The 17,101-nt window shown below is 43.6% G+C and overlaps 1 protein-coding gene across 1 annotated transcript; it reads left to right on the top strand.

Annotated features, from left to right (window-relative positions):
• The first annotated feature begins 7,230 nt into the window (after nt 1–7,230).
• On the top strand, nt 7,231–17,087 carry kcnk6 (potassium channel, subfamily K, member 6). Its single transcript, XM_079165677.1, has 3 exons — nt 7,231–7,640; nt 10,967–11,359; nt 15,968–17,087. The coding sequence occupies exons 1-3, from the start codon at nt 7,325–7,327 to the stop codon at nt 16,216–16,218; spliced, it is 960 nt and encodes a 319-aa protein (XP_079021803.1). The 5' UTR covers nt 7,231–7,324; the 3' UTR covers nt 16,219–17,087.
• Nucleotides 17,088–17,101: the final 14 nt, after the last annotated feature.

The raw sequence follows: 17,101 nt of genomic DNA, 5'->3' as shown, positions 1-17,101 counted from the left end.
TTGTGGCCATATTTTGAGTTCACGTCACGCTGATGTGTTTCAGTGTTCAGCATTCTGTGAGAAATCAAATGTTACATTAAATGATATCTCTATCTCTACACACACACACACACACACACACGCATTTCTACGCGTAAACATTTCATGCAGAGGAATTAGCACAGAGTGCTTAGTGTTCCGTTTCCATTTGTTAAGCTTCAAGGTTGCTAAATAGAATTAGTCAGGACTGCCTTTACAGATCGTAAAATGACCTGATGGTGCCTTTTAACTGACGAAACCCGCAGCTCCATTCAAATGAGGTGACTGCTGTTATATGCAAAACACACTTCACACTTCACCGCGGCTGATTAACGAGTACACCAGTCAGGCTGGTCTCACAGTTGACCCAAACCATGTGAGGAAGCTACAGAGCACCAGATGTGTGATTCACTGATCCATCATCTTGTCCTTGGTGTAGCAGAGTAGGAAATACTACACCGATTCCAGTTTTCTGCCAAATGTATTTTATTGTTTTATCTGTTAATCTGGTCTTTTCTTGAGTTTTTCGTGAACTGTGTGTTGGTTAAACAGTTAGTTATGGATTGGATTTTGTCAACTTTATTATAATAATAATAATAAATGTGGAATATTGTACAAGTGGATTACAACAGAGCCCACTAGAGCTTGACAGGGAAATGGTTTTATTTGTGAAATTGCACCATGATTTTTCATTTTCATTTAAATATGATTTACTCGTGATTAAATGTCTTCCTGTAAATATACACAATGATATATTTTGTCATTTGAATAAATGTTCTACTCCTAGTTGTACTTTGAAATTAGAGGTCCACTGTTTTGCATTTCAGGGAATCTATCAGTAGAAATGGAATATAATATTCACAAGTATGTTTTCTATTGATGTGTTTTTCGTTAACATAGAATATCTACATAAGGAGCAGGTCGTCTTCACAGAGTCCTCCATGTTGCACCACCATATCGCTACAGTACAAAAACATTTTCTGTTGACCGACAATTCGATTAATGAATCACTTCAGCACTTTTATCGAGTGGTTTACTGAGTGGTGTTGCTGATGTTTAGCAAGTGTTCAGTTGGTCTAATAATGCATCGTTGTTTTCTTATCTTTGCAGGAAAGCAGACCTGCACCCTCGACAGCCAATCGCCGCCTCTCCCCCGGCCTCCCCTCGGCCAATCGGCACGCTCAGAACGCTGCCGCTAAGCGACGGCTGTCCTACGACTACAACAGAAACGTCCCGGAGTAACTTGTGCAGGCTCAGCTCTGGTTGGACTGTGATTCATCCACGTTTGCCTGAAGAACTGCAGGGTTTTAACCCCGTCATGGCGGCACAGACACAACAGGCTTCTGTGGATTGACAACATGTGTACTATCTGCTAGTCAAATACTGACTGACCCTTTGACTCTTTGCACTCTCCCTGGTTATTTAAACCTGAGCCGGTGAGTAGATGCAACCTGGATGAAAACTGAACGACGGTTGTGTTTCAGAAGTGGTCTCCTCCATTTCCTGTTGATGTATTCTGGTGGAGTGTTTCCATTATGTGCCACCTTGTTCACCACCACCACCACCACCACCACCCTCCTATTTTCATGTTCCTTGTCGAGCCTGATAACAGCAGGTTGTCAAAAGATTAGGTACTCGAGGAAGAGTCAAGAACACCATAATTTATTATCATTTATTATCTGAATTTGTACCTTATTAGATATATGTTCTCCGTGTCAGAGCTGCTGTTTTTGGCAGAAGTTGTCTCATTGTTTGCGCGAGTGCAGTGCCCATCGGCGGCGTCCCAGTTCAGAGTGGGCTGATTGCTTTGGCTCCAGATCCCGGAAGTGCTGCGAGGAAGTGAAGAAGAGCATGGTTGTAATGTTAGTATATCCAGCATCCTGCAGCATAAGTGACCTGCGGTCAGCGTGCCGCGGCCCCCGTACAGCCTCGCTGTGGGCGACATGCTAGCGTCCGCAGAGCCCTGAAGCTCCGCCCCCCCCCCGCTGCTACAGAGCACCAAGGCTAATTTATTCAAAGTTTTTTTATATTTTAAAGATCCTGGTGTCCAATTTGCACCAAGGTCAACAAAACACTCTGTGGGGACCCCAGCTAAACCCCCACCACGTGTGAAGTAGATGAGAGAAGGGGTTCTCAAGACATGCAAAGGACACACAGACACACAGACAGACAGACAGAGACTTCTTGCTTCAGAGTCGGATTCAATGGGTTGAGCCAAACAAAAACAATGACTTGCCAAGAATGAATGATAAAAATAAAATGTCTTACATTCAGAATATTGGATGGTGAGCATGGTTTGCTAACTAGCTTATCTGTGTTGTATAGGCAAACATTTCGTCCCCGCTTCTCCTTCTCTTTTCTTTTGCCTTTTGCAAAATATGTTTCTTATCCAGAATATGAATTTTCTCTTTGGCTCCACCAAACAGATGTTTAACTCAACTCAGTGAGATTTCTTCTTCTGGAGCAGCTCTGCCTTCTCTGAGCGATTCTTCCAAGTCTGATATATCGGGGCTTTCTGGGAAAACCACATTTTCAGTTGTACTTTCAGATACAGAGACTCAAATCTTCTGCCTGCCTCCTAGAAATAGTTTTTATTTTTGTCTTATTTTTGCTTCCACTCTAACACAGTGGCTCATGACTGCCGGAACTCTTTATTCAAACACGTTGTAACATCTGAACTCCCGACAGAAACCTGCTGTACGGACGCCGACATATCTCTACAAATAATGTCAGCTGCATGTCAAAGCTCATTTCACCTCCCCTCTTGTTTTTCAATGATAAAAGGAACACGGATCATGTGAATGCTGAAGATGGATCAGAATGGGATGAGTCTTACACTTTTTTTTCCTTTTATATTTTGCAGAGCGATGCATGTGCTTTCATTGTGTATTTGTCACAGAATAGCCGATGACGGAAATGAGTCCTAAAAAAAAAATGAAACAAGTTTGTCTTCCAGTTAGTGCCAACAGGAACACCGATGAAAGTGCCAATGTTTACGAGGAGCGAAGCTCGACAGGTTCAGAAGGAAACGTTCCCTCTTGTTTCTCAGACACGCTGAAGTGGACTCAAACTCTACATTTCGGCTCGTGATGTTTCTATTTTTCCTTTCTGTGCGGCTTCCCTCTCTTTTCAGTACACTCACAGTTGAGTCCACTTCACGGACAAAACTTGAATCTAGCTGCCAATCGAAACAATGTTGTTTGTTTTTTATGAGAATATTGTTCACATTATGACCGTGTCAATGATGCGCTGTACAATTTTAATTTAGACATACTATCACATATTGTCAACTTAGAAGGTTTATTTCACTCTGTTGTATATTTCACTTCATGATGATTCAGAAACAACCGTGTGTGTGTGTGTGTGTGTGTGTGCCATTTGTACAAACTACAAATTGCTAAAAAAGAACAAGATGAATATTTTCTGATCTGTTCAAACGAGGAAGGAGGAGTTGTCGCCTTGGTAACCGATGTAATAAAACGATACTGTGTGATGGCTGGCCGCTTCCTGGTGACATTCAGAAGAATACATATATATATATATATATACATAAGGATGGTTTGTGCAAGAATTAGAAGTCAGACTCATGTGCGAAGAGTTACGGGCATTTCAAATTCATCCCAATGCTGTCATCAAATTCTTCTGCAGGATTAGAGACTTGAACGCTGCCTTGAAACATGCATAAAGCAGGCGCCTCCTTTTTGGGGAAACAGTCGTGGCGAAATAGTGCGACACATCAATTAAGTTATCCCATTCATGATGAAGAAGAGGAGGAGTTCAAAAACATACTATTTTGTGTAAACTAGAGAAACCTCCTGGTCACAAGCCTCACCTTTTAGCCGGTAGGCAAACCAGCCCCGTCTCCCCCTGACTGTGAATACACAGAGGCAAACAAACAGATTAAATAGCACACATGCTGAGGTCTCTGACTCCACCGTGTTGATCAGAACAACACGTTATGTAACTTGTTGAGATGCATGTATACATGTATTAAGGTCTGTGCAGACATTTTTATTGAACTTGATGCTGATACCAATATGTTGGACAACACAGAAGTGATGGACAAACACAAACACACACACACACACACGCTGGTGAGATCAGTGAAGCAGCTCTGTGGTCCAGAGAGAGTTAAGCACTTTATTTGCTGAGTCACAGCAGCAGCCTGCCGGCTGCAGCGTGACACACAGCTTTGTACTGCGTGGTAGAACGCAGGCCTGTGTGCAGCAGACCGGCCCGGCCTCAGCGTTTACTCTGCACTGACTCTTTCTGTTTTTTTGACCGGGAGTTTAAGTTTAACTTTCATTAAGCTCGACTAAAAGGAGTGTTTCGACATTTTCTAGTCAGGCACATGACCCTTGTGTAACCACAACATGTTGTTTTGATACATTATATAATGTTTGAATGAGCAACCGAATCCCACTCTGAGCATAGTGCCTTCCTCATGATGAATGTCAAGAGTATGTCATTTTCTACATTTTACTATATGATTGATTTTTCCTATTTGGAGGAAACACATAACAAGCAGTTTCCACACTGAAAGAAGCAGGGCAGAGATCCAAACCCAGGAGCTCCCTCTGAAACAGCTGATGTCAAAGCCTGGCCCGTACAAACATATTCATACTGGAGCTGCCCATACTTAACATTTTGTTCTTAACATCCATAAATGTTGCAATTTTCATAGTGTATTTTTCAACAGCTCTGCGTTTGTGCTACACAACAACATTAACGGCCCGTTGAAAATCATTTCGGCCATGACGGACATCATGGGAGCTCTGCACTGACCCAGGCTGACCAGGGCTCCTTAAGGTCAATTTGAGGCTCAGTGAATGAAACTCTGGCACACACTGGGACTTAACTTAGAAAAACAATGTTGAACAATCAAATGATTCAGCAGGTTTTACCGACCGCCATAAGCGCAGATATACACAAACTTCCCAAATACACACCTATCTGCAACTCAAACAAAGATAGAGGCCCGAAGTCACACATCTCCTTTCTTGTTTTGGATGATGGCCGAGAAAATAAGAGCCTCATTAAAACATGAAAATAATGTAAAATGAGATTTGTATTTTGGTAAATTAACCCGACATAACCTGCTAATGGACATAAGATAAGTAAGGAAATGTGTCTCTTCCTGGTTATCTTTGGCCAAAAGAAGAAAAAGCAAGATCCTCATAATTTGGGGGAATATTGTGAAATCTTGATCAGTTGAAAGATGAGATGAGGTGAGACTCTGCAGGCATAAATGTTGTTTTTCATGGACTGGTCAATTCTGAGATTTGGGGCTCATTTGCTTCCATAACATGTCGTCTTTCACTCTGGTGGAAAGAAAATATCTAAAATTCACATTTAGGTGTTTATTTCCCTGCTTTGTCTATTTGCACCTGTAGTTATTTTCATAAATTTACCAAAAGTTTCCTTATGATCATGCATAATAATAATAATTTACATATTTAAATATTAATTTCAGAAAACTTGTAATACAAAAAAGTACCTGTCTTAATGTAATTAATCAATTAGGGAAGTTTCATGGTGAAAAGGTTGTTTTTTTCATCCTATTCAACTGGAATGTCTGGCAAAATGTATGTAATTTTACAAAACATATCTTTAAATGCTGTTTTCTCTCAATTCGTTTTTTCTCAGACTCTGATCCAGAAATCTCCACTTCAGTAGCTCTTACATACACCACACTTTTGTGTTACAATCCCATCTGTATTCTGAAGGTTTTCACAGAGGGGTTTTCTTCATATATCATTCATAGCCTGACTTAGAACATATTTTATCAAAAATGTATTGAACTTCAAGACCACTGTAGGCTGTAGTTTGTGCTTGTTGTCAAGTTGTAGTGCATTATACTGAGGTGCTTCTAATGTCGTGTCCACTCTATTTATATAGGGTAGACTGAGTATATGAAACAACTCAGTATAACACAATAACAGTTCAACATCACTATCCTCCAAAATAATAATAAAGTTGAATCAACATCACTTGGAAACTGCAATATGCTATCTTGGTGGACCCAATAAACTAATTTAGCCTGAACAAGTGTGTGAATATCCAGGCCTTCATTCCATCTAGTTTGAGAAGTATTTTTTTTAGATACCTCAAACGTTTTCATCATCAATTCTTTGTGGGTAACACAAAGCCATGTGTGTCAGAACTTCGTCATCTGATTTACCCACCAAGTGTTCTATTAAAAGATCCTCCTCCTTTTCTCAGGCAGACCACCGGGCAGTGGATGGCGACCTCTCGTCTCCTTTCCTTTCCACCGAATCATCCTGTGAAGGAAACAAAACATTACTCCATAAGGATGCGTTTTTATGCCTCCGTGCTGACGACAAATGGAGAGCTTTTGTCTTATACTACGTATGCAGACAGCGACGGCAAACTAAACTGACTAACTAACTAAAACCTTTCAAACTGCAATGTTGTCATAATCTGACAGGATGTCTTTTTTTTAAAATAAAACAGATTACAAACTACTTTGAGATTTGTATGTATGTATGTAATCTAAATGTTAGTAAAATTGTTGTCTCAACCTGTTATTGCCTGATGACAATATAAGTCTTCTAAACAACACAAGTCTGAGGTAAAACATGTCGAACTGAATACAATATCCCAGTATATTTCTATATGTAATGTGATTAAAATGTACTTATTATTGCCCAATTGTTAGGTGAACGCATGCATATTTAATCAAAATTAATATAGTTAATTAAGACAATGTGGTTATTTTTCATTTTGACCAACTTCTTAAAAACAAGTACATAACAAACGTCCTTTTTTATGTTGAAAAAACGTATTTATTTTAAGCCTTATCCACTAACCCCACATGTTGCCCCATTCACCTGTAGCGTCTCCCCTTAAAGGATAAGGATAAGGATGCTTATTGTCATTGTAAAAACATACAACGAAATTAAGTTGGCGACTCATCAGTCAGTACAGCAGCAAGTAGAAGGTAAGTTTTGTCAAACAACTTGCAACTTTATTAAAGTTTCGCTTGGCTGTATTATGATTGAGAACGTAGTGACAGTGTGATGATGCCTGCTCTTAGCAGACTTTTTTTTAGGATGCAGGACTTCCAGGACTCTGAGCTGACCACACCCCTGCTGTGTCTCCGGTGGGAGGAGGATGCGTTAAACAGGAGGGGTTCAAGTGTAATTGGGACAGCCCCCAACAAAAAAGATCAGTTCCCACACAGAAAGGAAAGAAAGGAGAGGAGAGCAGTCACCGAGACGGAGAGGGAAGCCCCGGTGAGCAGCGCTCCACGCATGTTAATCCCGGAGTCAAAACAAAACCAGCCATGCATTCCGTAGGCAGGTCGTGGCTGCTGATTACCGGCTTCGTGCTGTTCTATATCATCTACCTGCTCTTCGGAGCGCTCGTTTTCTCCAGCGTCGAGCGGCCGGTGGAGGACAAGATGCGCGAGGACGTGGAAGCCCTGAAGCACGAGTTCCTGAACCAGAGCTGCGTCAACGCCGCGTCGCTCGAGCGCTTTCTGCTCAAAGTGCTGACGGCCAACAAGTACGGCGTCTCCGTCCTCAAGAACTCCTCCGCCTCCTCGAACTGGGACCTGGCGTCCTCCATGTTCTTCGCCAACACTCTGGTCACCACCGTCGGTGAGTTGTTCGGAGAAAAACTACAGAGAAACCCCCCAAAAAGTTTGTTTTTCCAGCGAGAAAAGTCATCCGGTGGCGTTTTTATCCGCGAAACTAATGAGTAAATGACTTAAATGAAGATGTTCCAATATAATATAACGCATTATAGTGACGCAATGACGTACAATCTGAACAAAACACCAGTCCAAACAGCGACTTTTATTTATTTGGGAGATAAAACACCGCAAAAGTCGAATTCTGGTGATAACGTTTTAATTTCCTTTGCCACGTGTCATGGATGTGACAGACAAGTTGTAGCTGAGGGACTTTCTAAGATCAAAACACGAACGGGTACTTCAGAAACCCCCCTCAACCCGAGGGGAAATAGGTTTCCTCTTTACTCGTACATGAAGACACCATTTACTGTTCAATCAAACGTGGAAAACTCAACTTATTTCTCCTGATCAGAGGAAATGTTCAGATTGTATTGTGGAATTTATAGGAGGTCAGCTGATTATATCTCCCCTTGACAGTTAACCAGAGTACTGCAGGGTCTGATTATATTCAATGTGACACATTGGTCTGAACATTCCACCATCTATGGACGCCTGACCTTGGCTTCAGAGGAAGTAAAGGGTGCAGCTGGGCTGTCACACATTGAAAGGTGTTTATGGGCTCAGCCGGGGTCAAATATCGCCGGTGTCCCTGAACTAGTCCTGCAAGGCCACCTACTAATACTGCCACATCATCTTCATCAGTAATCAGTTTGTTGGTTGAGCTCCAGACCTGAGAAGAAGAAAGAAAGTGACATGCTATACAAGATCACATGAAAGCCTGAAGCAGTTTAATCAGTTACTCAAGCAATACACCAAAAATCTAGAAATGAATGTCCTGTGATACTGAGCCCAAGAAATGTCTCTATAAATCCCATCTCATCTCATTGTTTAGTATGTAAAGCTATGAAACTGGTAGAAGAGCTGTCCGCACACTTTAATTTTGTACAGTTATAAAATGTCTGCCTGTGGCTTTCTGAAGTCTGAGACAATAAACCCGAAGATGTCGGCGGGTTTTTTTTTTTCTCGGCTCAGGCTCAGAGGCTTCGAATTTGTGACGCGACAGCCGTCTTTACAAGCAGGGGACTGGAGTGTGAAAGTTGTGGGTGTTTATTCAGGCAAAGCGAGCGTAGTGAAAGATGATATCAAGTTGCACCATGGGAAATGTTCTCTCAAGACGCCTAACATTATGAAAGTCCCATACTAAGTCGCGGGAGTCCCCTTTTGTGTTGCTATTATGTAGTTGACTTCATTAGTACGTAACATAGTGCCACTTTAAAAACCAACCCGTCATGGAATCTGTTGTCTTTGGCGTCCCAACCTTAACGCGTATTCATAATGTTTGCCTGAGACAACCACTGTCTGCAGTCATCCCACTGAAGGCCTGAGGCTCCAGTGGGATGGTCCAAAGATGACACGTTTATTCATTTTGAAAGAATTGCTTGTTATCTGTTTTGGAGTCTTTTGGAATTTATTATATTGAACAGGACTTTCATTGTCTCAAGTTTACGTTTCCAAATATTATCCATACAACATAGGTTCTCCCATTCTGTAACCCTGATTAAGTTTGAGTCTTAAAACAACACCGTGCTTCACATTTCACTACACACAGTGACTTGTGGGAAACGCCCAGGGCAGCAACAGAGGTACTAACTTTACATTCTCCTTGCAGAATTTCCCAGCTGGTCTAATTATTCAGCTGATGTTCTGACAAAAAAAACAACTAGTTTTTTTTGGCCTTCATTTGTCGTCTTAAATGTCAGAATGAACCGGTGTCTTGTGACCTTTTTATTCAACGCGTTTCCTGTTGAAACAGGATGTTGGGGCAAAACATGGTGACTCAGGGAAGGACTGCCAGTGCAGCGTGTTTTCTTTTTCTTCATGTCATAACATTTTCTGTGGAAAGCCTTTTGATGCAAAATTCGTCTGGTAGAGTGGGAACAATAATTCAGTAAAATAATTAGATATATTACCTAGAATTTACAAGGTACATGAAAAAAGTAGAGTAAGAGTAAAAAAACAAACTTATTTCTGAAGTTATTTAATAGACAGAATTGATATGGCTTTAGAAATGATTGGTATTGGACTTTGTTTGTCTTCAATGCTGTGTCATTATAATGGTCAGCATTCAGAGCCCGGTGAGACATGACTTGCGGTTTGCCTGTGAAGTATCGACCTGCGCTGCCAGCGTCAAAGCCACCTGAAGTCTGCAGCATCGTTGTAGAAACGCCACACAGAGAAGCTGGAGCCGTTTTATTGCAAGCTTCTGTGCTATTTAGGCAAAGTACTATGAAAACACTCCGTCACATTCCCAGGCACGCTGACGCTCACATGGGGACATGCAAACTCATGCATGAAGCAGAACAGAAATGACCTTTGTGTTCAGGGGAAATTAGTTTGCTCTATGTGATGCATGAATTTCTTTCACAATGCTGCATGTGTTTCCTTCTGTGACACTTCCTTAATTGTCATGTTAAACATGTTGATGTTTGGTATGGTTGTCAAGAGAAAGAACAGTCAGATGATCGCACAGGTTGTAAAACAAACCACAAGTTTATTATCTGAACCTCTCTTTTTAAAACCAGAAGTGAACTGTGAAGTGTGTGTGTGCTCTGTTCACCACTACAATAGGTACAGTAAGGGGGAACCAGAAGGTTCTGCTTAATCAGTTTATGGAAGTTTAATGTGGACGGACTGGGAAGTCGTTTCAACGTTTAATTGTTTGGTGAAACTGTGAGTTTGTGTACAGTCTGTCTGATCGTCTCAGGGGTGGGACACCAAACGACTACAAAGAGGCATTACAAAATCACTACAGCGAGACACAGAACGGCTACCATTCACTGTGAAAAAACACTTGCTCGCGGGCAGGTGAAAGCTTTGCGAGCAGAGGCGCAGCGATAGAAGTCGCTCCCCAGGTGACGCTCCTCAGGCTCAAAGCAGGATTTTCTCCTCGCAGGCTGCAATTCTGCTCGCGTGAGCAGCGATATTCTGCACAGAGTGATGGGAATGCGTGCGCACGGATCTCCTTCGTGCTTGCGGATCTTGACAGTGATTTGCCTTCATAATCATCAAATATAATTTGTTGGTCAAATAATGTATTTACACTGCGTTTTAAAGAAGTTCCTGTTTATTTGGTTTGTGAGTTGGAGGCCTCTGAAATGGTTGCTTTAAGCTGACTGCTCTCCACACATCAAGACTGAACTTTACGTACTTAAATGTAAGTGGAGTCTTTTTAAAAGTCTAATCGCACCCACTGTGAGCTAACATCCTCCAACATGTCCTCCCATTCTCCAGGTTACGGTCACACCACTCCTCTGTCTGACACCGGAAAGGCCTTCTCCATCCTCTACGCCCTGATAGGAGTCCCCTTCACCATGCTGGTGCTCACCGCCTGCGTCCAGAGGATCATGCACCCTCTGGTCCTCGCCCCCGTCGGCCTCCTGCAGCGCTGCGGCGTGCAGCCTCGGCCGGCCACCGTCGTCCACTTCGTGCTGCTGCTGGTCCTGGTGGTGCTGTGCTTCTTCTTGGTGCCGGCGGCCATCTTCAGCACGTTGGAGCCGTCCTGGTCCTTCTTGGACGGCTTCTACTTCTGTTTCATCTCGCTGTGCACCATCGGACTGGGCGACTTTGTTCCGGGGACACAGCCCCGGCAGAAGTACAGGTCGCTGTACCAGGTCTCCGTCATGGGTGAGCGCTGTTGTTAAGTCCCTCGTATAGATCCCAAAAGCTGATGTCCAGTCACCCCTCTGGTGTAGCCAAACTTGACCTATTATGACTAAATAGAATAACGTCAGACTAAAGCATCCACACTGTTGGAGTCTAGAGTCAAGTTTGTCCTTTTTTAAAGTTTAGATGGAGACTAAATATTTCACACTGTACCCTCATACTACCGGAGTCTGTTTACTTGTGTCAAGTGTGCCTTTATTCGCATCTTCGCCGGCATGTTTTCGGGTTGACCGTCTGTCCATCCCATTCTCTTGAACACAATATCTCAAATTCGGCCCACCTGGACTCAAAGATGAACTAATTAGATTTTGGTGGTCAAAGGTCACTGTGACCTCACAAAACACGTACAAACTTAACACAACTCAAGTATTCATATGCTAATTATGACAATGTCACACAAATGTCCCTCATAGGATAATATGATGAAGTGATGACATTTTGGACAAATATTGACGGTGATCACAACTCCACTGGTTGGCGGAAGCACACAGCTGTGAGATGGTGATTCTAGTTATGTATTTTAATCTCGTTTCCAAAAAACTGCTGCCAGTTTTTTCTCATCACACTGGGGTCCAGTGGGTTGTCCTTCAACCATAAGATCGGCGGTTTGATCCCCGGCTCCTCCGGTCCATTTTGAGAACGCTTCACCCCAAAAACTGCTCCTGTAGGCTATGTATGCCGTGTATGAATGGGCGAATGACATGCAGTGTAAAAGCGCTTTTAAGTCCATTTAGCATCACGAATGTAATGATGTTCTGCTTCAGTTCCATTGCTTGGTTTGTTTGCTCACATTTGCTTCTGTTGAACAGTCGCGGTGCCAAGCTCACGCACTTCCTCTTATTAAGGCTCCGTCATCTTCAGTACATGTTTGATAAGAAGGTGTTGTCTCATCAAGATCCGGCACACGATGACTCACAGACCAGCGCAGAGTTTACTGAGCAAACAAGTTTCAAATGCCCTTACGTCTCAGGTAATGCAGATGAATTAGTACTCTCACATGAAGTTTAACAAAGACGTGTGGAAACGTACTGACAAATGCCAGACGTGGCTCACTGTCACTGCCCTCCCAGCTGTGACACAGCACACACTTGGTTGTCACTTGGTAGCCGTTAAAGCAGATCTACTCCGCAGCTGTGGATCGTCTTATTGATCACAGGGTTGTGAGTTTGAAACCTTGTGTCGACGTGCCTCGCGTGTCGGCTTCGCCGTGATTTTATGCTGAAGAGAATTATTCAATACATTTATCAGGGCCACAACAATGTGCACAATGTGGGGGAGTGTAAATCTCATCAGCTAAGCAAACACCCAGCAGCTAACTTGATCTTACCTGTTCTGTTTCTACTCTCTACAAACATCCCAACATCATTTAAAAGCCAGTTTTCAACAGAGTCCTCGTGATATTTTCAAATGTCTCCCCCGTTATTGTTGTTTCACTTCAATGACTTGCGGGTGCGTTCAAATGAGAACTAACAGGGGCCTCATTGGGTCCTGTGAGGGTCACACAGAGCTGCTACATGCCTGCAGAGCTGTCGATGAGAGCGGGTCTGACCCGGCAGCGTGGTGGCCTCCAGAGACACAGAGCCAGAGGTGACAGTCTCATCTCTGTGCTGCAAAGATTTCCTCCTCGTCTTCCTCTTTTGGAGAGAAAAGATGAGGCAGCATTTTCTTTTGTTCAGCAAGGAAAGCAGATCTTTTCCAAACAGAATGAACGTGACAGGAAGGACATTGAAGGGGTGACGACATATTTCCTCTCTGAGGGGAGAAGCTGACCTTGCCCTGCAGTGTTCATTCTCACCTCCGATGTGAGAAGTAGCACCTCTCGCTGCTTCTCTTTTCTCGGTAGAGGGGTCGAGAAGAGTGGCTTCCTCAGAAGTGAAACTGCTCTCAGGCTCGTCTGTTAGCTGCCTGGAAAATGTAAGTAGACTCTTCTGTGTGGATCAGTGTCAGTCCAACCGACTCTGTGGAGAGTTTTAATGGAACTGAAATGATCTCAAAAGCGTTTTTATGGTCAAATAAGGCGACGGCCATGATAAACATGACCTGGTTATCATTAGCATGGTCAATGTGGTCATTTTAGCACGCTGATAGCATTTAGCTCAGAGCCTCACAGAGCTGCTATTGAGGCTGTAGACTCTTTAGTCTTGTTAGCGAAACAGTTCAGTGCTATTTATAGCGAGTGCAATCCCCATATCAGAAGCTGGGTTTGTCATGAGTGTGAGTCATCGTTCCACTCTTTTAACCAGCGATTCTTGATGTTACTTCACCTCATTTCATCCCCCCCCCCCCCCCCCCCCCCCCCCACCCCACACTGCACAGCCACATCCAGACATGCAAAGTGAGGTTATAAACTATTAGCAGATTGTTTTTTTAAGGAGCAAGCAATGGAATGAGTGTCCGGATGAAAGGCTTGGACAGGAAAACATTCAGCGTGGAAAACCACTTGTGCGCATTCCCAATGACCCGATTGAGATGTTCTCTGTAGACGTTGTTCTTGAGAAAACGTTCTACTGGATCCCAGTGGTTCCTTTGTTTCTCCTTTTTAGATTGAGCCCTCGCCGTCACATGATGGCTGGTTGTTGTTATTCAGCCTCTGTGCCGGGTGTTTGCTCTGTAATTGAATCGGGGTTGGAATGACCTTTTTTGTCCCAAAGTAGCCACGCTGTTGTTTTTCTCCTCTGTGGTTCCAGTCAGAGAGCTCCACAGGGAATACCCGGGGCAAACACATTCAGGACAACCTATTGAGATGAATGCGGCCTTTTGTAGTGATTTGACTAACGAAACAAAACTCCACCCTAAAATACCGTCTTACTGGGAAACAGTTAGTTTCTGTGTTGATTTAGGACATGAACATTTAGTGTGACTGAGCATCTTTCAGCTGATTAATACTTTTGCCTTAGAGTGGGGGGGGTTTCTATGTTGGGTTTAATGGTCAGAGGGACCCAGGTGGACACACAGGAAGTTACTGTTTTTCTTTTCCTCCTCTGTCCTCGGTTAATCCCTTCTCTTGAGTTTGGAAGGAGGCCGGCAGTTCACACGGAGCGGCCGTGTTGTTTCCTCGTCCCGCAGGCTGCGTTATATAATAATGCTGTAGGTCGAGTCGCATTAACCCACGAGGTCCCTTGCAGGTTTCTGAGGGAGGACTAGAGAGCGACCGCAACATGTGGCCTGACGTCTCTTATACATGAAGGATTCACTTATTATGAGCAGCCATCACTTTGTCAGAGGAGGCAGTGGAGGTCTCGAATCTTTCATCGTCAGCGTTGAGACTCCCTCAGCGTGTTATTGACCGCACAAAGGTACTTTTCCACGATAGCAATTCTCAGTATTGCTGAAGAGCAAATATTTTGAGGCGGTAGTTTGGACAGTCAAAGTCCTTTAGCCCATCATGTTCTTGTTCTTTTCACCACGATGATTGCTTCACAGGTGGAAAATAATACAAGAGCAGTATAAGATGAGAGGCTGGCAGGTTTCATACTGTCTGATTCATTAAAAGAGATAATACGGTGCTATTATCTGTGCTTCTTGAAGTCCTAACTGTAGACCGAAGCTAATACCATATTTTCCTGTGACTTCCCCCGCACAGCTTACTGTACACTTCCCACAGCACACTGTGAAGTTGTTGGGCTGAGGGCTCTGCAATCCGATACGGGTTTTTTCCTGAAGAGTTGTGCATACTGCTGTAGTGAGAGACCTTTGTCCGGGACCTGAACCCTGTGGGTATGTGGGGCAGTTCTAGTGCATAGCGTGTGACCGTAGAGGACCGCGTCGGAGAATCGGAGCGGGAATAACAAACGTAGAGCAGATTTTGTCCTCAGCTTTGCCTCCCACTCGAGGACACTGTTTTGTCCTCCTCTTGGGTGAGACTGGATTTCCTGAAATAGATTTCTGTCCACGGCCAAGTTCCCGTGTGAGACTTTGACAGTAATTCCTCGGCTCCTAACTGGCCGCATTTACCGAGTTTCGTAGTCATGGGACACTGGCACAGTGTGACGTGGTAGTTTCCTGGTAGTCTGACTTTTCTCTGATTGTCCCAATAAAACAAACATTTATAAAGAATATCATTTTATATTTGATTTGCTTCACAACAGTGTGGTGGTGCCCTGAAGCCTGCCCTGATCTACGTTGTACACACAATGGCACATGCTGCTTATACCTTCAAACAACAGCTCTGTGGAAAATACCACATGCACACATTACGCAACGTAAACCAATTTAGACTAAATAAACACATTTATCACGTGGAGTCCACCTGGTAAAGCTCTCTGACAACATTACAAGCTGCAAAAAGATGATTGAATTAAAGTTTGTCACAGATCTGTTTGTTTATCAGCTGTTAGAGATTCAACGTCATACGTGCACTCCATTTGATAGTCTAGTAATGATGTAACTTGACCCCACGCTATCTATATCGGTCCTCTGGGTAGAATAGGGCCAGATCAGGGTAGGTTAGGATCAGATATTTCTGAAATAATGAAATTCAGCTTCAGGTTAAGACTTTCTTTGGCAAAAAATGTCATCTTCTGTTGAATGAATGACCTCCTGTGACCGCCTGTCTCTCTGCCCCCTCAGTCTACCTGTTCGTGGGCCTGATGATGATGTTCCTCGTGCTGCGCACCATCCACAAAATGGCCGACCTGCACGGCCTGACCACCTTCCTGCAGCTGCCGCGCTGCGAGGATTCCGAACTGGACGAAGACCGGAAGCCCATCGTGGAGGACGGGCCCGAGGCTCAGACGCCCCCTTTCCTGACGGAGAAAGAGGCCAACAAGCCCCTGGAGCCGGGATCACAGCCCTCGTACAACACCATCAACACCAGCTGAGCTGTGGTGGTGGTGGTGGTGGGGGGGGGGGGGTGTAGTAGAAGCAGCTCTACCTCTGACATCCAGACCGGTGGGCTGAATCTGAATTCTTGTCTTTATTTGTTCATTTTGTCTTCTTCAGAAAAACCACCCAGGTCCTACTTTTTATATTTCACGTCTGCACATCACGGGCAACGCACCTCCACACTATGGACCAGACTCGTATGTAGAGCCACGGTTGGCCTTCAACACTTAAATGCACCTTCAGAAGCATGAATGATCACAACTGCAGTGACATGACACAAGAACCTGTAAAACCTTTCGATGGCGGCGTCTGAGAGGTGGAGGTATGTGGACCTCCGCTGAGCATTTTAAACACGGGTGATGTTAACTGGAACGTGTCTGATGGGATTTCCTGTGCTGGGTCAGCCCTGAAGACTACAGAAACCACAGACCAGCACTGGGTTTGCCTCAGGACACAGGGACATGGGCTGCTCTCCTTTTACGGTGCTGCCCCCTGGTGTTACTACATGTTACTACACCTCCAGAAGAGGGTTCAAAGGGTTGGAACAGAGGGATGGAGGAAGAGACAAAACATTTGAATGACTGTTACAAGGGTTTCATTGCGGTGAGTGAGGAAGTGATTCATTTCAATGGAAAAAGCTCTTGTTACTTGTCAAGCACGGCATGTTATGTGTGATTTAGAGACCGTGAACACTTGAAATGCACTTTAACGTTCACATCAGTTTTTCTTTTACCATCTTAAGTTGTAGGTGAATGAGTCGGCTTATTATATCCAGATACTGTAAACAGAAGTTGTGTATTTGTAGTTTAGTCCTAACATGTTTTCGTGGTTGGTTAACTGTAAATTAAAATAACTTTTCCCTGGATTATTATTATTATG

The sequence above is a fragment of the Pholis gunnellus genome (genome assembly GCF_910591455.1).
Source record: "Pholis gunnellus genome assembly, chromosome: 9".
NCBI classification, from domain to species: domain Eukaryota; kingdom Metazoa; phylum Chordata; class Actinopteri; order Perciformes; family Pholidae; genus Pholis; species Pholis gunnellus.
The sequence above is the reverse complement of the archived record's forward strand: the minus strand, read 5'-3'. Positions and strand labels throughout refer to the sequence as shown.

What these genes read in the sequence shown, in the direction of transcription:
- kcnk6 (XM_079165677.1), top strand. Translation starts at nt 7,325, where the DNA reads ATGCATTCCGTAGGCAGGTCGTGGCTGCTGATTACCGGCTTCGTGCTG. An exon ending in CACTCTGGTCACCACCGTCG is followed by an intron (nt 7,641 to 10,966) that starts GTGAGTTGTTCG and finishes CCCATTCTCCAG; the next exon opens with GTTACGGTCACACCACTCCT. An exon ending in GTACCAGGTCTCCGTCATGG is followed by an intron (nt 11,360 to 15,967) that starts GTGAGCGCTGTT and finishes CTGCCCCCTCAG; the next exon opens with TCTACCTGTTCGTGGGCCTG.